General features: G+C 52.5%; 1 protein-coding gene across 3 annotated transcripts in view; it reads right to left on the minus strand.

Moving 5' to 3' along the window:
- The window catches only part of Gsn (gelsolin), a 56585-nt gene that overhangs the window by 13341 nt on the left and 21784 nt on the right, over positions 1-21460 (minus strand). The window contains exons 4-9 of one of the 3 annotated variants that reach the window (XM_013345980.2): positions 12526-12596; positions 11093-11297; positions 10433-10587; positions 4101-4262; positions 1764-1913; positions 664-753 (exon numbers count right to left, since the gene is read on the minus strand). In XM_013345980.2, coding sequence (XP_013201434.1) covers positions 664-753; positions 1764-1913; positions 4101-4262; positions 10433-10587; positions 11093-11297; positions 12526-12549 — 786 coding nt within the window. In that variant the 5' untranslated portion in view covers positions 12550-12596. Of the gene's footprint in view, positions 1-663; positions 754-1763; positions 1914-4100; positions 4263-10432; positions 10588-11092; positions 11298-12525; positions 12597-12645; positions 13267-21460 lie in introns of those variants that run through there. The other 2 variants (XM_005345983.3, XM_026777035.1) reach the window with 2 other exon arrangements.

Below are 21460 nucleotides of genomic sequence, written 5' to 3' on the forward strand. Positions count from 1 at the left end.
GGGCTCTCTCCTCGGTATTCCTGTAAACCTCAGAATCCTAATAGAAAGAGTTCATTCGACTTAAAACCAAGATGTCCACCAGCCAAATTTCATAAGACTGGCTCAGAGTAAGCAGAGGCTCCAGAGTCCCCGGAGAGGAAGATTTGGGAGCTGGAGACTGCCACATAGCAAAGCCCACGGGCTCATCCTGGATTCTAAAATGATAGGGGAGGGGCTAAGACTGGTTCCAGACCGATTTGTGCACAAGCCAAGGCCTGGACTGGACCCCAGCACTGAAAAGTGTACCCAAAGACACACAAGGAAGACAATATCAGAAATGTTAGCCATCACCTTCACCCCAGTTCTAAGATTCTTTCTCATCACCTCTTTCGGCCCAGACTCTCAGAAATCCTATAGAATTCTGCAAAGATCAAGATTAGCCTGGGCTACACAGTAAAACAAGATCCTGTCAAACAAATACAATAACAAAATCCCAAACTCAATCCAAAACAACAACAAAAGTCTGTTTCTTTCTGCAAGGAGGGGTGGGGAGTCAAGCAATAAGTGATCAGCACCCGAGCCTAGGACATCGGTCCCCCACCCAGGGCAGCTGAGGGAGGTGGAGCCTCCCGCCTCCCCAGCCTGACCAGGGTGGGTGTGGGAAACAGTATTCCTGGGGCTCACCTTGTAGAGCTTAGCCAGTTTCCGGTTGGCTGCATCCTCCTTTGCTGTGTCCTCGGTGCCTGCAGGCAGGTTTGGCTTGGGACCCAGCACCTGGGGAAGGTGTGGAGATGTGGGGGAAGGGTGACCATGAGCACAGAGGCTTCTGAGAGAGCTCCCCAGCAGGCCAGCCTACATGGACAGAGCCTTCCTGACCCTGACATCTTGAACCGATCCCTTTGGGGAAAAAGTTTCCATGACCTGCCTGTCAATGCCCTTCCCTCTCGGTGCCCCGTCTCCAGACTAGCCCTTCCCCTAGTCCTTGCAGCCAGGACTGGAGGGGCTCTCCTTTACCTCCCTCCATTCACAGCAGTGGGTGCTGAGAGCAGGAGAGACAAGCTTACTGGCTCACACAGCTTCCAGGAGGCTGTCAGAACTGGAACCTCAGCTAACAAGGCTTCAAGTTTGTTTGTTCTGTTCATTAACAGACCTTAACATCCCAGCTACTGTCCCTGATGTCTGTTCCATTCGAGACCTTAACATTCTGGCTACTATTCCTGATGTCTGGGATCTTTTTCTTTCTCCCCATAAAATCCTTGTGCTCCTTACAAAAGTCAGAACTGGATGCCCAGCATGTGGGAGCATACAGCAGCACACGGCAGACATTCCCCCTTTCGTTTTCAGGGGAAGCTCATCTTGTTGGTAGATTTTCAAACCATGGTAACTGACAGCCCCATCACAATGCTAACCAAATGAGCCATAAAAAAAAACAGGAATGTCAGAAGAGGACGCTGATGGCTGGGTGGCAATAGTTTCAGGTAGTCCTCAAGAAATGTTGGGACACCTCTTTGCTAACCTGCTCCTTTGGAAGGCTCGGTCCTCCTTGCTGGAGGGTGGACACACACTCCCAGCATACACCATGTCCTGAGATTCCAACTTAGTTCTCAGGGGAGTTACAGTTGTAGGAAACTATCTTCCTACCTTCTAAATGTTCAGGCCAGGTAGAAAATCAAAAAAGGTCTTCAGGAGCAGGAAGGGATCTGACAAATAACTCTTTATAAAGAAGGCAGGAGTAGACTCCCCCCACCCCACCCCTGTTCACCCCACCCACATCCCACAGACACCTGGAGCATTGCTTCTGGCTCTGCACCCTCTTCAGACACGTGTACTTGGGCACGGCCACTCCTCTCGTTGTCCCGGATGCCCTTGGACACCTGTGTGGCCTTCAGCCTTTCAAATCTGTTGCTGTTGGTGCCGCACCACTGGTAGATATTCTGTAAGACAGAAACCCCAGGACGTCAGAGTCCAGCCTTTGCACAAGCCGGCCTGAAAGGGTGGCAGTGTGCACACTGTGCCTACGTACAAGCTCCCCTTGGCCCATACTGGCCCAGGTGAGGGCCAGCACAGCACACATACGGGTCACACAAGGGCAATGGGGTGCTCTCTGCATTCGAGGATACTGACATGCACAACAGCCTCAAGATTGCTGGCTGCTATGGACTGCATATAATTTCTTCCTCTGAAGTTTACGTTAAAGTTGATAGTCATTGTGGGTCTATTGGGACTAATGTTTTTCATTTAGGTTCAGTCTTTCCTGCTACACCGCTGTCTCTTGACTGTTTTGCACAGGCCATTGGCCTGTCTACATCAGCCATTCTGTAAAGAACCCCATCACGCCCCAGCCCGTGAGCCTAAATCAACTTAAGCTGTGCAATCTCTAAGCTTCTGTTATAGAGTCGCCTGCTGGTGGGAAGCGAAACTACAAGCACTGATGGCCTACAGCTCCCACAGTGTCCCTGGCCTTCACTGTCTGTGTGCTGGCGAGTTTTCCTGTCACCTTGACACAACCTACTGTCACCTGGGAAGAGGGAACCTCAGCTGAGGAGTGCTACAATCAGTGTGTGCTGTGGTCATGTCAGTGAATGACTGTTGTGATTGATGGGGAGGACCCCGCCCACTGTGAGCAGCAGCTTCCCTAGGCAGGTGAGTATGCAGCCCTGGTTCCCTCGGTGATGGACTGTGATGTGGAAGTATAAGCTGAAACAAACCCCTTCCACCTCTCGGTTGCTGCTGGGCGTGGTATTGAACACAGCAACAAAAGCAGACTACAACACCCTGGGAGCCAGTATCCCACCCTAAGCCACACCCCCACCAGAACTGCAGAACTGCAGGTATATGCCCTAAAAGATCCGTGCCAGCATGTTTGGAGCAGCCCTAACCAGAACCAAGCGAGCGCCCACGACAACAGGCATGCAGCAGCTGACTACCTATGGAGTCAACTCTTACAAAGCAAGGGGCACCTGAGCTACACCCGAAGGCAGCAACAGCAAGGAATCTCAGAAAGGCAATGTTTAAAAGAAGAATTCACCAAAAGAGGAAGGTCTCTTGTACATAATCAGAAATGTGCAAAACGAGCCTATCCTGATCAGAGAGTTCCAAAGGAGGGGTAAAGGGACTGGGAAGAGACAGCCAACGCTTCCCCGGTAACCGCAATGTTGTGTTTCCTGGTCTTCAGTTAGATAGGAGCTTGACAGGTATGTTCACTGGGTGAATTCCACAGAACAGCTGTCGGGATTAGAACACACCACGGCATTTTACTTCAACAAAGAAACTATACTGAGGCTCGAGAGGCGGCTCAGCAGTTAAGAGCGCTGGCTGCTCTTGCAGAGGACCTGGGCTCGACACCAGCACCCACATGGCAGCTCACAGCCACCTGCAACTCCGGTCCCACAGGATCCAGCTCCCTGTTTTGGCCCTGTAAAAACCAGGCACGCACGCAGTACACAGACATACATGAAGACAAAATACCCTTACACATAAAATAACTCTTAAGGCTTTTTTTAAAAGCCTGTGCTAAGTCAAGATAGGGCATTAGGCCACAGGTACATATGCACAGAAGTTTTTTGCAGGTTCCTGCTCATGTGGAGCTAGGTGTAGGGAACCACCCACTTACCTGTAAGTAGGCCTGGGGATGCCCACCACACACATCGCCACATACCAGTACATATGCAGCCAATGATGTCATACACTGTGCGTCCACATACCAGTACATATGCAGCCAATGATGTCATACACTGTGCGTCCAAGTCTACATGTCCAGGCACTCACTGTGGCACTAGTGTCCACAGCGGACAAGAGCCTGCCGGATTTGCCCACAAATGCCATGGGCTTAGAAATGAACGTCTGTATTTTAATAGGGATGTAGCTGTGCGTGTCAAGAGATATCAGGGAGTCTGCGTATCAAAAACGTTGTGCAGATGATGAGGACCCGAGACCCATGAATACATGAATGACACATCTGGATCCAGATGTGGGAATCTCATCCACACTGGGTCGGTCTTCCCGACACTGCACCTTCTGGTCCCTGTGGTCTGTCCCCATTCATGAGTGCTTCCCCTCCCCAGAGTCAGATCTAACCCAGACGATCACAGTTGCCCTGGAAAGGGGCAGGCCAGACTCACGTTTCCCAGGTCCAGAATGAAGCAGTCACCATTGTTGAAGCTGTCCCAGGACACAGGCACCTCGGTGGCTCGGACTACACGGCGTCCTTTGACCTGGAAGAGCCTCTGCACCACCACCTCATTGGGTACCACATGCTTGAATCCAGATGCCACGCCTCCTTTCTGTCAGGCCAAGGAACAGTGTTAGTCCAGGAAGAAGGTCCAGTGAAGTAGATATGGAGGGGTCACAGGAATGGGGGAGGGAGATTATGTCCAGTGGGTGCTCAGCTAACTCAAGACTGTCACTGTTACTGTGTCCAATTCTGAGACATTCTTTTCTGGGGTTCAGAAAATGAATGACATTTACCCAAGACCACACAACTGAGGAGGAGTGTTAGGTCCCCTACACACTACATTCCACTGAATCTCACACTTCCCCCAAAAGATCCCTGGAGTTACTTCCCTGAGTCAAAGGGCTGCAAACACTCCTCGTTCAAAACCAGCATCCCCAAGGGACGCTGCAACAACCTATTCACCATCTTCTTCAAGGAAAGAGACCCAGGATCAAGGCGTAGGGGATGTTCCTTACTCAGCGACCCTGCCTGCTGCACAATGCACAGGAGCACAGCAAAGGCTCCTAGGCTGAGCGTTCTGTCTGTCTCTGCTCTACACAACCCCTCCCTCACCACTTTGCCCACCTCACCGTGTTTGAGCACCTGTTCTGAAAAGCACACGCTAAGTGCTAGCCCACTCATCTCCATCCTCTGCACCGTCCCAGGCTCTCTGAAGGATCATCATCCTTCTCCTCCCTCCTGTGGTGCTGAGTGGCTTGGGCCTTCAGAGGCAGGCAGCGGGAAGGGGCAGCCCTCCACCACTGTGAGGGATGACTCTGATAATCCCTTTCCCTCTCTCTGCTTCAGCTCAGCCTCAGGCCTGTCCTCCACCCTTCAGCCACTACCAAATTCTGGAGGAGCCCATTCATGGGCTTCCCTGCCACAGATGTCACAGGCCCTTGATTCAGCAGGAAGCCAAAGGAAGCTGGCTGGGCCGTCTCCGGTTCCAGGGACTCACCAGCCTTCAACCTTACACTCATTTGCCCAACCAAAGCTCAGAGAAGTGAGGGCACTTCCTCAGCCATGCTCAGCAAGCCTGTGTCACGTCAAAGCTTCTTCCCATTCCACACACCTTAGGGTGGGAGCTCAGGGGCTTCTCTCCCTCAGACAGCCCCAGCCAGGACCTTGGCTGCCTACCTTCCTGCGATGCTAAGTCTGACACTGGCCATACAAGCTTGATGGAGGGGAGGAGGGAAAGGCCAGGAACCAGGTACCTGTTCTGCACAGTAACAGTGAGTGTGATGGACATACCCACTATGCCACATACTCCACACCTCTCTCACACGTGAGGAGGGCAGAGCCCACACCTGAAGAGACTTGCCCAAACTCTTGCAGTGGGATGGCTGGCGGAGCCGTGATCAAAACTCAGTGTGTCTGAATCTGCAAAGCCATGTTCTCCTTAGAGTCTCAAGGGTCACTCATCTAGTACAAGCCAGTTCCCGTTGCTGGGGCTCGGGCGCCCTCTGGTGGCCATTCTTGATATAGACGTAAGACCTATTCAGCTTTGCAAGCCTCAGTCAAAAGGCTCAGTTCTGACTGAGCTACCCTAACACACTCAAGAGCACTTCTGGCATAGCTGTGGGTGCCACTAGGAATAAATGAGCCCAGTGTGGAGCGGGGCCATACCATAGCTTCCACTCTACTTAGGAAGTCCACAAGTCAATAGTAAGCCAGGAACTTTTCCCATCATAGAAAGAATAAATCTAAGTTCTGACGTGGGCCCAGCTGGCCATGATGCCTGAGATTCAAGAATGTGACTGGGGTTTAGAGGAGGGCAAGGGCTGAGGCAGGACAGTCCTAAGAGTCACCGGGGACCAGGGAAGAGTGGTATCACCCTGTTCCCACAGGCCCCCAGGGTAGTAAGGCTGGGCACCCGCTCTCCATGCAGGACTCACAAGTCTCTAAGGTAGGAACGTCACTGAAACAATTCTTGGGCAAGGGGTAGAGGTAAGGAGGGATGGAGCAGGTGTCCGCGCTCCCGCCATTTGGCTGCACAGCTGGGCTTCAACCCCATGATCTTTTGCCTTTTAGAAGCCAGCCTCATTCCCATCAGCCCTGGGACTCCTGACTTCCCTCAGCCGGATAGGATAGCAAAGACGAGGGGGTCTGAGAAGCTTCTCCAAATAAGTGGGTGCCAAGAGGACCTGTTGTACTGGCTCCTCAGACACAAGGGAGCGTGGGGACAGGAGAGACCGCCTGCTTGCTTTGTACACTCGGAAATATTTTCACTTGTTCAAGCAAGCCTTTTGTTCTGCTATTTAAAAAATAACTCTTTGGGGCTGGAGAGATGGCTCAGAGGTTAAGAGCATTGCCTGCTCTTCCAAAGGTCCTGAGTTCAATTCCCAGCAACCACATGGTGGCTCACAACCATCTGTAATGGGGTCTAGTGCCCTCTTCTGGCCAGCAGGCATACACACAGACAGAATATTGTATACATAATAAATAAATAAATATTAAAAAAAATAACTCTTTGATTGGGCACACGCCTTTAATTCCAGAAATCAGGAGTTCGAGGCCAGCCTGGTCTACAGAGTGAGTTAAAGGAAAGCCAGGACTACATAGAGAAATCCTATCTCCAAATCCAAAAACAACAACAATAACAAATCAAAATAAACAAAAACTCTTTGAAAGAAAGGAGCGTTGTTTTGTGTCATAAATGTCAGGCATCAGGAATTCTTATTAGTTCTCTCTCTCCTTCTGCCCTCTCTTCCTCCTCCCCCACCTCAGACACACACACACACACACACACACACACACACACACACACACAAACGCGCGCGCGCGTTTTAAATCAAGCAAGTTCTCAGAGGACACCAGTAGATGTACAAAGGGGAGAATGGGAACTTTTAGAACTTTTCTATTCCTTTCTCTTTAAGGGACTGATTACTGCTGTCTAATCTAATCTCTGGGTGGGAAGAGATCAGCGTCTGTTTCTTCTAACAAATCCCACAGGGCGAGTTGTTTAAAGAGCCACCCTCTGAATTAGGACACTAGGCAGACAGGCCGGTTTGTGGAAAGAACCAAAGCCACCAATCACCACTGGTTTGTGCCTTCGGGGTGGGGTCCCAGGACGGCCCCTCTAAGGGCTGCTCCTTAGTGTTGGCTTGTCTAAGTGAAGCTTGCCTTATTCAGCTGGGGGGGGGGGCACTAAAGTTTCCATGAAGAAACAAACACACAACTAAAATCTTGCTGAGGTTGGACCTACCCATCTTCCACCCAGTCCTTTCCTACGACAAGGTGCCAGCAGATGTCTGATTTCCAGCTATCCCATTGTCCAGATGTTTGATTTCAAGCTATCCCATGGTCCAGGCTCCCAGGACTGATATAGACCCAGATTCTCTTTGAGCAAAGGACTTAACAAGTCCTTCGAAGGGGGGGGGGTCCCCAGGATAGGGGGTAAAGATGAAAGGGGAGAGCCAGGAGGGATTGGAACCCTTCCCACCCCCACCCAGGATGGTGACACAGAACAGTAACGGCAGCTCTTCCTGGTGGCTCCGTGTCCCCTCTCTGCCCCTTCTCTGATCCAGGACAGAAGTAGCTCCCGGGAGGCTTTCATAGAAACAAGTCTTGTGTAACAAGCCTAGCTTCTCGGCATCAATAATAGATGAGGGCGGGGAGGCCGAGGACCTTGGTCTGGGACTGCCAAGTGCGGGGGTGGCCTAAGGACCTGCAGGAGGTGTAAACAGGGTCTCACATGTCCTCCGGGGACAGTTCCTTTCATGACCGAAGCCACAAATCTGAGCCCTGATTGGGATCTGCCTCTCAAGTGTTCCTCAGAGCATGGTCGAGAACATTCCCTAAAATCCCTTTGATATAGGAGAAGCTAATGAGATATGCAGGGGATGAGCCCCATGGAGCTCAGATAAAATCAGGGACTCTTGGAACGCCCACTCTGGGCGGCACAAGACCCTTCCCACGTGAGTCTGAATCTCACTCACACCACTGCCAGCTGTGCATCCTGGGCACATCTTCCCCCTCATCTACACAGTGCGGCCGGTCCTAGCGAGCATCTCATAGGATGAGGTAATCTGAGGAAAGGGCAGAGCAAAGTCCATGGCCCAAGATGTGAGAGCTCTCTGCTAGCTTGTAGGTCCCTTCCACAGGACCTCAGCCTTCTCATCTATAAAATGGGATACCTCTACCGCCCTAACGGCAATGGCGAGAATGAAATTGATCCCATAGAAAAACCTCAATATACTGTACCTATGGCTCCAAACCTGAGGCACCCATAGCCTGCACTGCAATGTTCTCTGGCCTGGTAATCTGTCCTTGTGTTCATGACCACTGTCACATTTACATCTGCTAAGCTTTCCCCCAAGCAACGGGTACCTGAGGCAGACAGACAACTGTGCTCCCGTGAGAGCTGACCACGAGAGAGCTGACCACATGAGAGCTGGCCACGTGAGAGCTGGCCACGTGAGAGCTGACCACATGAGAGCTGTCCGAGCTAGAGCTGACCACGCGAGAGCTGACCACGCAGGAGCTGACCACATGAATCCCCTGGACTCACCCTTTCTTCCTTCCTGCGTTCAGTGGATTGACTTCCTGAAGAATGATTGTCCCCTCAAGTCCTTAGAAAGGAAGCGATCTGCCCCACACCCCTGACACCCAGTGCTCAGCGCAGCACCTGTGGAATGAGCTGGGTTTCCACCACTTGCTGTCTCCTCCTGGGGAACTTTCGAGGAGATAAGACAGTCACACAGGTTCCGTACCACACCTGCGTCATGGCGGTCACAGTGGGTGCTGACACAGTCTGTCTCCCTCTCTCCTTCCTTGTATTCCCCACTGAGTGTCATTTAGACAAGGCCGTGGATGCACTGTCTAGCAGAGGATAACCTTGAACTCCTGATCCTCTGCCCCCTAAATTCTGGGATTCTAAGTATGTGCCACCACAGCCAGCTTGATGCAGGAACTGATCCTGTCTGCTGAGTGAACGGCCAACGGAGAGCCTCTGCTGGTCTTGCTGCAGCGGGACGTGGCTTCCCACCTCTCCTGACTCATGATTTCGAGGACCCTGAGGATGGGCAGCCACAGCAGCCCAGCAAATGCTACTGGGTACCTCCCAAGAAAGCCAGCCCAGCCCCACCCATCTTGAGCTGGTCCGGGACACACCCTCCCTTGATATCTAAGCGGCACAGGTACTCTCTGTCAGTTCCCATCCCTCACTTGGGAGTGAGGGAGACACTTCTGCCTCGACAAAGAGGGCTCTGAGGGTCAGAGAGTGACAGAGGCATAGGTAGGGCATCTGTCCCCACTGGAACCGGTCATGGGAGATGGACTGGTTTAGTGGAAAGAACACTGGAAAACAGGCAGATGATCTGGGTTCTGGTCAGGGGTCCATTTAACTTACTGTGTGACCCCACTCCAATTCCTCAACCTCTCTCTACTTTAGTTGTCCCAACCCCCATCAAATGAGAGATTCAGACTCATCGGGTTCATAAACTTGTAATCCCCTCTCTACCCTAAACAAAGAGAACTGAACTTTATAAATACCCTGCTTCTCAGCTGGGCAGTGGTAGCACACACCTTTAATCCCAGCACTTGGGAGGCAGAGACAGGCGGATCTCTGTGAGTGCAAGGCCAGCCTGGTCTACAAGAGCTAGTTCCAGGATAAGCTCCAAAGCTACAGAGAAACCCTGTTTAGAACCCCTCCCCCCAAGGCAAAAAAAAAATGCTGCTTCTCTTGACGCCTTCAAGGAGCCAAGCGTTGGGACATTTCCCAGTCACCTCTGCACCAAATCGTCTCCCTGGGACTGTAGGGCAGGTAACCAGAGAGGCAAGCCAGGCTGTGGGTGTCAGGGGCCGCTGGAGGTAGCACAGCATACTGGGGTGCAGTTTCCAGGGTTCCCAGCTTGGAAATGTTCCTATCAGGTCCAGACGTGTGAAAGTCCAAGTTCAAGGAGAAAGGGAGGTGAAAGCAACCTGTCACCGACCGTAGGGTCCTGTCAGCAAAGCCCTAGCAGGTGCAGGACTGGGACTTGGCACAGCCCCTCAGGGGCCATGAGAAGGCCACCCATGGGCCCGCTGTGACGTGGGAAGAAAACGCTCTGAGGATGTAGAGAACCTTCTTTCCATTGTAAGGCAAGGAATCAAAAGGTCAGGGAGGGAGTGTGGCTTGTTCAAAGCCACCGCACTGGGAAGAGAGACCAGGGTTCAAACCCACGGCTGGGAGACTCCAGAGCCTGACACCTGTCTGTCCATCACTCCACAAGACTGGGAGACTGGTAAACGCCAACCCACCTTGTACTTCAGTCCGGACTTGAAGTAGCCGAGGAAGGTGGATGACTCAAAGCCCTGGACCTCACGGTGCTGCACAGCCCGGCCATTCAGATAGTCATCCAGCTGAACCGTAAAGATGGCGGCTGCCCCGCTCTCATCCTGGCTGCACTCGTTGCCTAGGGAACAGCAGGGCAGCATGAGGTTGACATGTGCAAGGTAGTCTTGGTCCTTTGAGGAGGATCACCCAGAGCCAACAGCTCCACTCTGGCCTGGCTATAGAAATTGAGTAAGTCCTTTCTTGCCTATTAAGAGCCTCAGTTACTCCATCTGTATAATGGGGTAACCCTAAAACAAACAGATCAGAGCCAATGTTAGGGACTCTAGGCTCTTAACTGTGAAGAAAAAAAAATGAGGGGATAATTGGAGTTAAAGCAGTGCAGAGGGATCCAGGGTCCCCATGTCACCTCGCTGTCAGCAAGTCCACTCTATAAAAACACTGCTGAGTTACCAAGGTGGCTCACAGGTCAATGGGGCAGAGAGGGGATCTGAACTTGGCCAGGCTGGCTCTGGAGGGTAGTGGTATGTGACCACTAACCAAGGCCTGACACACGTAGCCCTCAGCTTCCAGGTCTATCCATGCTTTGAGGGTCAGGGTCAGGGGAGCAGGAGCAGCTCACTTACCCAGCCAATAGTGGAGGTCATACTGCAGGTTCCCATTCCTCAGCTGCACTGTCTTCAGGATGACATACGCATCACCCGTGAAGAAATCTCCATAGAGGTTGGGGGGCACAGGCACCAGGTCAAACTTCTCCACACGCCAGATCTGCAGGCCAGGCTCCTTCCCTGCCTTAAGGAATTCCGGGTGCTCCACCACCATGGTGCCGGGCTGCAGAGAGACAGGGCAGAGCCTGAGCAACCGTGTGGGTCTCGGCAGGGAGACCCCAGGCACGAGGGAGGGTGGGCTCTAGCACCAGGAGTGACTCACTTGAGCCTCCTGCTCGCCCGTGGGGTGGAGCATGAGCCCTTTTCTGGGAGTTAATGTGTAATCCTCCGCCAGCCTCGGTCTCCCACTCAGCTCTTTGTTTATTGTCATGGAGACCGAGCTCTCCCGCCTTTTCTGTGGCCAATTTGGACAGCTAAGGTACACAGAGGCAGGCTGTCTTTCTGGGACCCTCAGTTGGGGAACAACAGAGAGGGATGTTCCTGGACCTCAAGAGTACTCTCTGTAGCGGTACTCTGCTAGATGGCGGTGGCTCCGGGTCCCCAGAGATTCTGTTGGCTTTCTTCAAGCACCTTCTTGGGACTCATTATCCACCCCTAGTCTGCAAATGGGGAAACTGAGGATCCAAAAGGAAAAGGGCCTGACCCCAGGTCACATGGCCTATTTGCTTTGGCTCTTTGGAAGAGGGAAAATCACCTCAGGCACCCCTCCCCATCTTCCGTCAACACCCCAAGAAAGGATAGGCTTAGAGGGCCCAAGTGGCCTCCTGCGCTGTCTGCCTCCTCCCTCCTGCCCCACCCCAGAACCCACCCCATTTCCACATCTTGGAAAAGGGGGAGGAATGGAGCCTGAAGTCTGCAGGAACCTGTTAGGAGGAGAAGGCTGAGGCGGGGAAAGGCTGCCAAGCATGCTCTGGGGATGGCGGGAGGCTGTGGGGCAGACGGTTAGGCTGGCGCCTATAGGTGGAAGTCAGTAGGTCACCTCAGCCTGAAGGAGGTCTGGTAGGAACAAAATTCGCGCGGGAGAAGCAACACCAGACTGGGGAGAGAAACTCAAGACAGATAGAGGAGGGCATAAAGGGGAACCGAGAGGTGAGGGGTGGGGAAGAGGAGAGGGAATCACAGAAAGTAGAGAATAATAACAGTCACGTCCATAGAAAACGGGGTGGGGGGACACCAAGTGAGAAGGAATCTGATTGGCTTCCAGCACGGGGGTGGGGGTGGGGGTGGGGGTGGGTCAGACAGGAGAAGAAATTAGACAGGTAAAGGAGATGGGATCCAAATCAGTAGTAAAGATTTGGCCAAGGTGAGGTTAGCCTGCAGGGAAGGAAACAGCCTTGGCCCAGGGCCCCCACCCACGCCCCAGGAGCCCCGAAGCAGCAAGACATACTTACAAAGCAACAAAACAGTTTTTCCATTCTACACCTGAATTACTCCCCTTTTCCTAGCGCTGTATCTGCAAGAACTTACAATAGACAATTACTCGGGGAGCCCCGGTGACCCCGGGCACTCACCCGCGCCTCAGACACCCGACCTTGGGGCGCCCTCACTCCGGTAGTACCCCGCGACCCAGTGGCCGCACCGGACAGCGACTGTGCGCACAGCGCCAAGACCAGCGCGCAGAGCAGCGAGAGTTGCGGAGCCATGGCGACAGTGAGGACCCAGGCTGCGGCCGCGGCTTCACGGTCGCCCCGACCTTTAAGTAGCTAGCCGCCCCATCCCGCCCCAGCTGGGGACCGCCCCGCAGGGAGGGCCTTGTGGCCCGCGGGGGAGGCGGGGATCTGTCCTGGATCTCGGAGACATCTGGGATCCCACACCGACCCAAATGGGTGCGGTCGCCCCTTGGACCCTAAGTTCCAAACGGGAGATCAGGCATGTGATCTGACATACAGCAGATGCTAACTCAGAAAGAGCTGTTTTTCTGTGACCTGTGCAAACCCCCTCTTATTAGTTCAATTAGCAGGTCTAACTAAACTAAACAAACCGGCAAAATCCACCTAGCATGAACTAACCGGGTGTGGCGCTTTCTGCTTATAGGGGGTTGAATCCTCTTCAGATCAGATACTCTAAAGAGAGCGCATTTCACAGAAGGGGAAAACAGTGCAGTCTGGAACTCTTCTGCACCCTCTCCTAGGGAGACAGGATTTGGGTCTCCCTCCACTCCTCAGCTCATTACTGGGAAATTAGGGACCTGTGCAGTACTCCTGCGTACTGTACCTCAGTCTCCAGTCAGCAGAGGTTGCAGAGGGTTAGATCAGGCCTGCTCAGAAAGCCAGGTCCGCAGGTGAGAACGCTCGCCAACCAGCTCCCTTAGGAGCCTGCACTGCATTATTCCTTATAAGAGGACAGGACTGAAGTTTGCCCTCTCCCATCCCAGTGTCTCCCCACCTAAGAGGACATAGGTGAAGCCTAAGGGGACAGAGAGGACAGCCGGGACTGCAGCATCCCAGGGAGGAGCAAGGTATGGGCAAAGGGCAGGCAAGCATAGGCCATGCCCAGAGAATAACAAGGGTCTGGCTTAGGGGGCTGTGGGGGGTGAGGCTGGCAAGGAAGGTGGGTAGCCTGAGGCCTTTGTGCAAACCTAAACCTTGGGGATTTTGTCAAGTGCCTGTAGAAGCCATGAATCCTCCGGGCTCCATGGTCTAGCAATCCCACCCCCAGGCCTGTGGAGCCTGTAGTGGGCTGCCCTGGACTAACACAGAGTGGATTCACAGAACTGCTTTCAGTGGGCAAGGATATTCATTGAAGCATTGTTGGAAGAGAATTGGAAAGAACCCAAAATATCCTGGGGAAGCAAGTGATGGGGCTGTCACATAATGGACCACAGTCCACGGTGCAGCTGGGGGTGTGTGTGAGTTAGAGCCAATTGTGCCTCATGGCACATAGTAGGCACTCAGGAGGCATGGAGAGACCTCCAGGGGCAAGAAGGAAATTGCACAATGATGGCTATCGAGTGGTTCTTCTCTTCCTTTCTAGGAGGGTGCAGGTTGGTACACAAACCCTTGAAAAGTCAGTAAACGCCAAACTGTCAAAGTTCTTGGCATGCTTGGAAGTGGTGAAGACAGCCCTTTCACTCCGGAGAGCACCATGGCTGCCCAAGGCTGGAGGGAGTGCTCGGATCACTGTGGCTGGCACAAGAAACCTTTGAGGATGATGGGATGTTTTTAATCCTATATCATGATGATGATCAAGCAACCAGTTCACACCACTGAAAAACCACAGAACTGTACACCCCAGTGAGCTAACCATGTGCACCAGCAAATTACATCCTGAGATGTAAAACAGCAAAACAAGATCTAAAATGGGACGAGAATATATTCAAGGGAGTTGCTGGTTTTGTTTAACAACCGTTCTGTAGAAAAGAATGCTTTAAGAACATGCGTAAAGGGATACTTGCTCTTTAGCCGACTTGGGAAATGGCAAGCAACCTGAGCCAGCGGCTGGACTGGCTCAGCTGTCCCTCAAGAGCAGTGTGAGTCAAGAGACTGGCCCCAGTTTGTCCAGCTGGTGATTAACAGAGGACTGTTATGGCTTGGCCTCGACCCCTGGGGTCAGTGAACCAGCCCAGAGTCCCTGGCCCCAGGTTAATGTTCACAAAGGTGGTGTAGCTTTGCTGGCCAGCTATGGAGTTTGGGTCACAGTGACCAAAGCCCAGCCTCTGCTTTCTGGGACCCTGGAGCCTAGAAACCTTCACTCCAGGGCATCAGTGAATGGAGACAAGAGGGGCAGCTCACTACTCTGTTCCATGCCTGGACGAGGCTTGAGGTCAAGGGGACAAGGGGGTTCAAGTGAAGGGGAAAAGGAGCATGCCCTGTGTTAGGGAAGGCTCTGCCACAGACGCCTGGATGACTGAGGGCAGCTCATCGTCCCTCTCTGGGTCTCAGTGTCTACCCAAAAGCCAACGCCTTGCTACTCTGACTCTAAGACCATTTCTGGCCTCAGCACTTCCAGATCCTGGCTGCACCATCCCACACAGAACCTACTTGCTTCTGAGCTTCAAGGTTCATCTTCAAAATGGGGACCAGGTCACCTTGACAGGTCCTTTTGAATCAGAGCAGCTAGGACCCCTGGTGTGAGAGGGAGACTCTGAAATCAGTAGTAGTACTTCACCCCACCTTGGGGTGCTCCCCTACAGCACCCCAAAGCCTGAAACTTCTCACTACAGCACACACCGAGTGAAGACTTTGATGTGGGAACCCTGCCTGACTCTGCTCCCTGCTTGGAAAAGGATGTATGAATCCAAGGGAGCAAGCGGATGCGTGCAGAAGGAAGGCAGGCACACCACTGACAGAGAAACCGAGGCTCAGGCACTCATGTGGAAGGGGGTCTTGCTAAGGTCCAAACTCTTACCAGGGACTCCTGGGCTCCAGTTCTATCTGGGAGATGAAGCAGGAGCCATGGCCCCACCTCACCTGGACAGGGAGCAGCAACCTTGTGCAGGAAAAAGGTTGCTGTTGCTAAACCAGTCCAAGCCCATGCCAGGCAGGCAGGCAGGCAGGCAGAAGTCTCCTCGGCCGGGGCCAGAGGAGGTTCCAGGAAAGCCCTCAAGCCCTCCAGATGCCTGATGTCATTGCCTAGGACAGCTGAATGTCTAAGAAGATCCCAGACAAGACTGTGGTACCTCCATATTAAGACACTCAGGTCTGGGATGGTTGCTCTGATTTCAATATAACATTGTTTACCATCTGTTTGTTCGGTGCACACACCCTAGTCCCTGCTCTTCGCTGTGCCTTAGGTACCCCCTTGGCCCCCTTGACACCCTTGGCTCCCTTGATAGCCCATCTCGGCCGTTTGCGAGTCCTGCCCAGTGCCCCCTTCCCATCAGGCACCTTCTCAGTGTCTGCCACAGGACCGAGTGGTACAGCTCATGTCCTTCTGTGGACCCCTCCCTCCCTGTGGTTGGACCCAGGATCCCATAACCATCTCTTGGCCCATTCTCTCTCTGACTAACTTGAAGTCAATCTCTGGACCTCTGTGGGCTGCCTGTGTAGGGAGGCTACCAGATGAGAGGTCTCACCTTTGCCCTTGGCAGGCTGGGAAGACACTCCCTGTCCTGTTCCCTCAGCGCAGACACACAACTCTCCATCTCTCTGGCAGCCGGCCACTCACTGGAAGAGCTCCTTTCTTTCCCTCAGAGCTTGTTGGCCTTTGGCCCACAACTGTGCTCTGGGTCCCCTAGGAGCACCCACCCTTCTGGCCCAGGATTTTGCCAGGAGGCACAAGGATCAGTAAACAAAGAGGCAGTTATGAAACCCGGTGAAACCAAACAGGGCCCGCACAAGTTCTGGCAAGCCCAAAGGACCTGAACGCACAGACCTCGGCACCTGTAGTAAGACCTCAGTTTCCTCATTTTTAAAATGGAATGGATTTTAAATGTCGGGCTCCTGGGACATCAGGGGACTCTAAGATCTGATACACAGCATCTCCCAAAGGGTCCCTGGATAGCCTGCTTTCTTTCAGGGGCCCAAAGGCAGCGATCCACACCTATCAAAGGGCAGCAGTCTGGAGCAATAGGCGTAGACTGCAATCTGGACTGGGTTGTTTCCCTTTCTGAGCCTCCAGGAGTTCATCTGTAAATAGGGACAGTAATACCCACTTGCAGAACTATGGGGGCAAGCCAGAAGACTGCCAGAAGTAATGGCCACTGGCCTCCCATCTCTTTGTAGATAACACCAAGCAGAAAAAGGTGATGCATCCAGGCCATTGGGCCAGTATCAACAGCCTAGACTTAGAACTCATGTCTGTGGGCAACCAGGCCAGAGGCAAGGCCTGGGTCTCATGGACCAGCATGGCCAGCTGGCCCTCTGTCATGGCCAAGTCTGTAGGGTGTGGACAGCTACTGGGAAGATGGCCAGTGGGGTTTGTTTGACTCTATCCCAGGGACCGAAGCCACCGACCCTCTCCCAGCTCCCAGAGCCAGCCCCACCCAGTGCTGTGAGCACAGTCAAAGGAGGCCTGGCCCTACCACCTCCTGGCCCAGGGCCCTGGAAGCAATAAGATTTGGCCGTGTATGAGTCCAGGCCTCTTCCACCAGGACTCGCTGTAGCTATCGGTCTCTCCTGCCCTGAGGCAGATGCTCCAACCCTGAGAAACTCGGGACTGCAAAGAACTGAGTCCTAGACCCTCACACCCCCACCCATCCCAGAACTCTGTAGCAAACCCCGAGAAACTGGGGCACAAACACAGGTCCAAGCACAGGCATGGTGACTTGGGGCAGGATCAGCTGGAGACCCGGGTGGGGTGCAGACAGAAGGCAGGGTCTGTGATGCCCCTGACAGAGAGGAAGGGACAAGAGATGCCACTGGGGGCAACCGCTCAGAGGAAGGATTTGGGCATGTAATGGGGAAGCAAAAGTGGGGGCTTTTCCGCTAGCAAAAGTGAGGGCTTAAGATCTACCCCTTAACTGGCTGAGTGGCCCTGAGAAAGTCACCTTGGCACTCGAGCCTCAGTGCCCTAATGTGAAGGTAGGGACCATAGTATCTTCTTCCCATGAAGGCTGTAAGAATTTAATAAGGGGACAGCTGTTAAGGGTACATACTGCCCTTGGGGAGGACCTCAGTTTGGTTTCCAGCACCCATATCAGATGGCTCACAACCAGTTGTAACTTCCACCCCAGAGGATCTGACGCCCTCTTCTGGCCACTACAGTTACCTGCACTTACATACCACATACACACACCTTAAAGACTTGTAACCAGGTGAAATACACTGGGCTCAGTGTAGCCTAGTGCAGATGAAGCCTGTGAAAAGAAAGCTGCAATTTTTGCTGGATCAGTTGCTTGGGTGAGTTTCTGTCTCTCTGAGCCTAATTTTCCTGTGTGTAAATTAGAGACCAAAAGGCCTTTCCTGCCAAGTATGATAGTGTGTACCTGTATGAGCAGTGCTCAGGCAGGCGAGAGAAGCAACTTTGAGCCCAGCCCGGTTTGCATAATAAGTTTCAGCTCACCCAGGGCTAGCCAGCAAGACTGGATCTCAGAACAAACCACAAATTGTGTGTGTGTGTGTGTGTGTGTGTGAGAGAGAGAGAGAGAGAGAGAGAGAGAGAGAGAGAGAGAGGATTTTTCACAAAATAAATGTTCAAAAAATACTGGTTTATAAAAGCAAGCTGTCTAAGAGGCATCTGCACAGCCATGTTCACAGCAGCACTGCCCACACAATTCAAACATGGAAGCAAGCCAGCGGTTCATTAATGAGTGAGTAGACAATCAACAAACATATTTAAGCAGCAGAACAGTAACCTGTGAAAAGATTACATCCTGCTAGAGGGATGAGCCTCAAGGACACTGCCAGTCACAAGGCAGGAATGTTGTGAGTCCACTTCCGTAAAGTGATGGCGTAAGGGGAAGGGAAATGTGGGCTACTGTCCAAAGAGAGTAGAGCTTCAGTGGATGAACCAGCCTGCCTCCATCTTGGGTGATAAAGCCATCTTACAGTAAAGATAAACTAGGTCCATTCATGTTTATGATTAAATCTCTGTTTCTCAAGGATTAGGCTCTGCCCCACCTGTAACCTTAAATACAAATGGTTCTGTATTGCCTATTCCAGGAAGCTGCAACCACATCTTTGTATCAAAAAGTTGTAACCATCTTGGAACCCTACTTGTTCCAAAAGGTTGTTATGACTACTTGTTGTTATGGCTACCTTGTTAGGACCACCTTGCAATCATGTCTTTGCTGCAGGAGGTTGTTATGACTACTTGTTGTTATGGCTATCTTGTTAGGACCACCTTGCAATCATGTCTTTGCTTCAGGAGGTTGTTATGACTACCTGTTGTTATGGCTATCTTGTTAGGACCACCATGCGATCATGTCTTTGCTGCAGGAGGTTGTTATTACTGACCTGTTATGTTTATGTTCTGCTCCTGTAACCCTGCCAGTTTTGCCCTTCAAATCCCCCAGTTGAAAACCCCCTACCCCTCAGTTATAAAAACCTTGTCTTCCTCATGCCCAGTGCTGATCTCTTGAACTCCACATTTAGGGAAAGGCAGCTTGTGTACATGAATAAAAAAACTTGCTTTAATTAATTGCTTGCCTTAATTAATTTGCCCATGATGATTTGGGTCAGTGGGCTTTCTCCTCACATCTTTGGGATTAACAAGTTCTGCAATAGAGAGAATTTTGGGGATGGAAAGTGGTGGCGGGTGCAGGACTCTGGCCACTGCATGATGACCCGAATGCCCCACTGCAGCCCGTAGGCAGAGGTCCCAGTGAGGACAAAGGGGCAGGCATGGCCAAGAGATAGTAGATGACAGGTCTTGTTCACGGAGGGATGTGAAGCAGCTCAGGGGACAGGGCCAGTGGTCCCTTTCTACAATGTTCCAATATCATTTTCTATAAAGCAGAGCAACAAGGCTACCCTGATGTATGTCCCAGAGGACAGAAGACCCTGACTCTGAATGTGTCACTCAGCTGGTGCCTAGCAACCATGACATCCAAAGATGGCCCTCAGCACCTGCCGGCCTTTACACACCTGCAGCTCATTTGCTCCGTGCCCACCCTCACACTCAAAGCAAAGGACAGCTGGAGGGTTCCAACCAAGGCTGGAGACAGGGTGGTGGCTAGTCACCTGAAGAGCCACGCTTCTGAGCCTTCCTATCTACCTCAAGAATCTCTTCTTGCTTTGTCCACCCAAAACAGTATGGACCCCAACACTCACAAGCTGACCTTGACAAGAAATTCAAGCCCTCTAAACTTCACTGCTATTGGATACAGGACAGCCAGGCGTATGTCACCGATTTGCTGCAACTAATATTAATTAAATTTTTAAAAATCCAGAAAAAATTCCAATGAAAAGATGAAGGCCAGGGGCTAGCAAGGAGCAGAGAGGGAGGACTCACAAGATCTCACGTTCAAGTAGGCCTGTGGCCGCCACTACTCCTGACCCCTCTATGGCCCCAATACAGACACAGGCCCCCCAGACTTGACCCTCTGAGATCTGGTACCCATGTGCCCTAAGCAACATAGCTCATTGACTACCAGACATCCTCTGCCCTCTACCCTAGCCTCTGTGTGACCTCAGCTCCCTGCCAGGAACTCTGGGAACTGGCTATGTGTGACCTTGTGCCTGTCACTCTTGTCCAGAAGAAACAGGATAAAATGGTGAGCTCCAGGTTCTGAGAGGGCTCAAGAAACTGTTGTGCACAACCTGCAACCTCCTCCTCCTCCTCCTTCTCCGCACCTCCCACAGCAGCTGTTAGCAATCTACTCCCTAAAGGCTTGAAGGCAATCTCTCTCGAGCCAGCAAAGCAGCCAGGGAGCCAATAAGAAGGAGGATCAAGGAGAGGAAAATTACTGGTGCTGGCCCCAGCCAGTGCTGGGGTGGGGGGCTGCCTTGGAGAGTGGGGAGCTGGAGGCCTGGCAGGCTCTTCCTGAACCATGGGCTTGGCCCCATGCCTTGACTCCTGACTGAGCTAAAGGGACAGTGGGCATACTTGGGGCCCCTGTCCTCCTCTGGAACAAGCCCACTCTTTGGCATCCAGAAACAGGAGGAAGAAACAGGCAGGCCTTTGTAAGGAGGAGAAAAGCCTCTTGCTGGGCCCCAGGTCCTACCATGACAGAGCCTCCTGGGGCCTAGGAACCCATAAGTGCCAGAGCTCCAGCCCCAAGCTCTTCTGCTCACGGCTGTACGTCGTATATGCCGTTCCACACCAGTGTCACATACAAACACACGACCATGTCACACACCAGCCTGTGTTCCTTAGACCTGTGCTAGGTTTCTCTTCTGTAGCTTCACTAATGCTGCTCTTGCCCCTGGTGAGGATTCACCCACCATACACTCTGCTGGGTGCTGATGTCTATGTCCTCTGTACCGGGCCTCAGTCCTTGGAAACACATGCTACTTGCTTGTGGTGGTCCTCACCCCAGGGGCAGGGGCAATACGACGTCATAGTTAAGGACACTCCCCAGCCTCTGTCACCATGTGACCTTGTCAAAGCAACCTGTCCTGTCAGTGCCTGGCCTTCTTCAGCTCTAGAATGTGACACAGGTGGCGTTTCTCTGACAGAGAAGTAGATAACTGGTGTCCATCCCAGCTCTTGGCGTGCTAGGTAAGCGCTCTGAAACTGTGCCTGAGTCTGGGCCATGCACCAGGCTCATGTGCCCACTGTCTGCTGTGCACGGGACACTGTGTTGTGGGAAATCCTAACAGATAGTAAGAGGGTGCGGTGACCTCATACTGAGAAGACATCCTAGGTTCGGAGCAGGATAACTGTTTGCACAGGGCCAGAAAGGGGGGGCTAGAGACAGATACTGATGAGGGGGGCTAGAGACAGACCCTGATGGGGGGGGCTAGAGACAGACCCTGATGAGGGGGGGCTAGAGACAGACCCTGA

The sequence above is a fragment of the Microtus ochrogaster genome, chromosome 4 (assembly GCF_000317375.1).
Source record: "Microtus ochrogaster isolate Prairie Vole_2 chromosome 4, MicOch1.0, whole genome shotgun sequence".
In the NCBI taxonomy this organism is placed as follows: Eukaryota; Metazoa; Chordata; class Mammalia; order Rodentia; family Cricetidae; genus Microtus; species Microtus ochrogaster.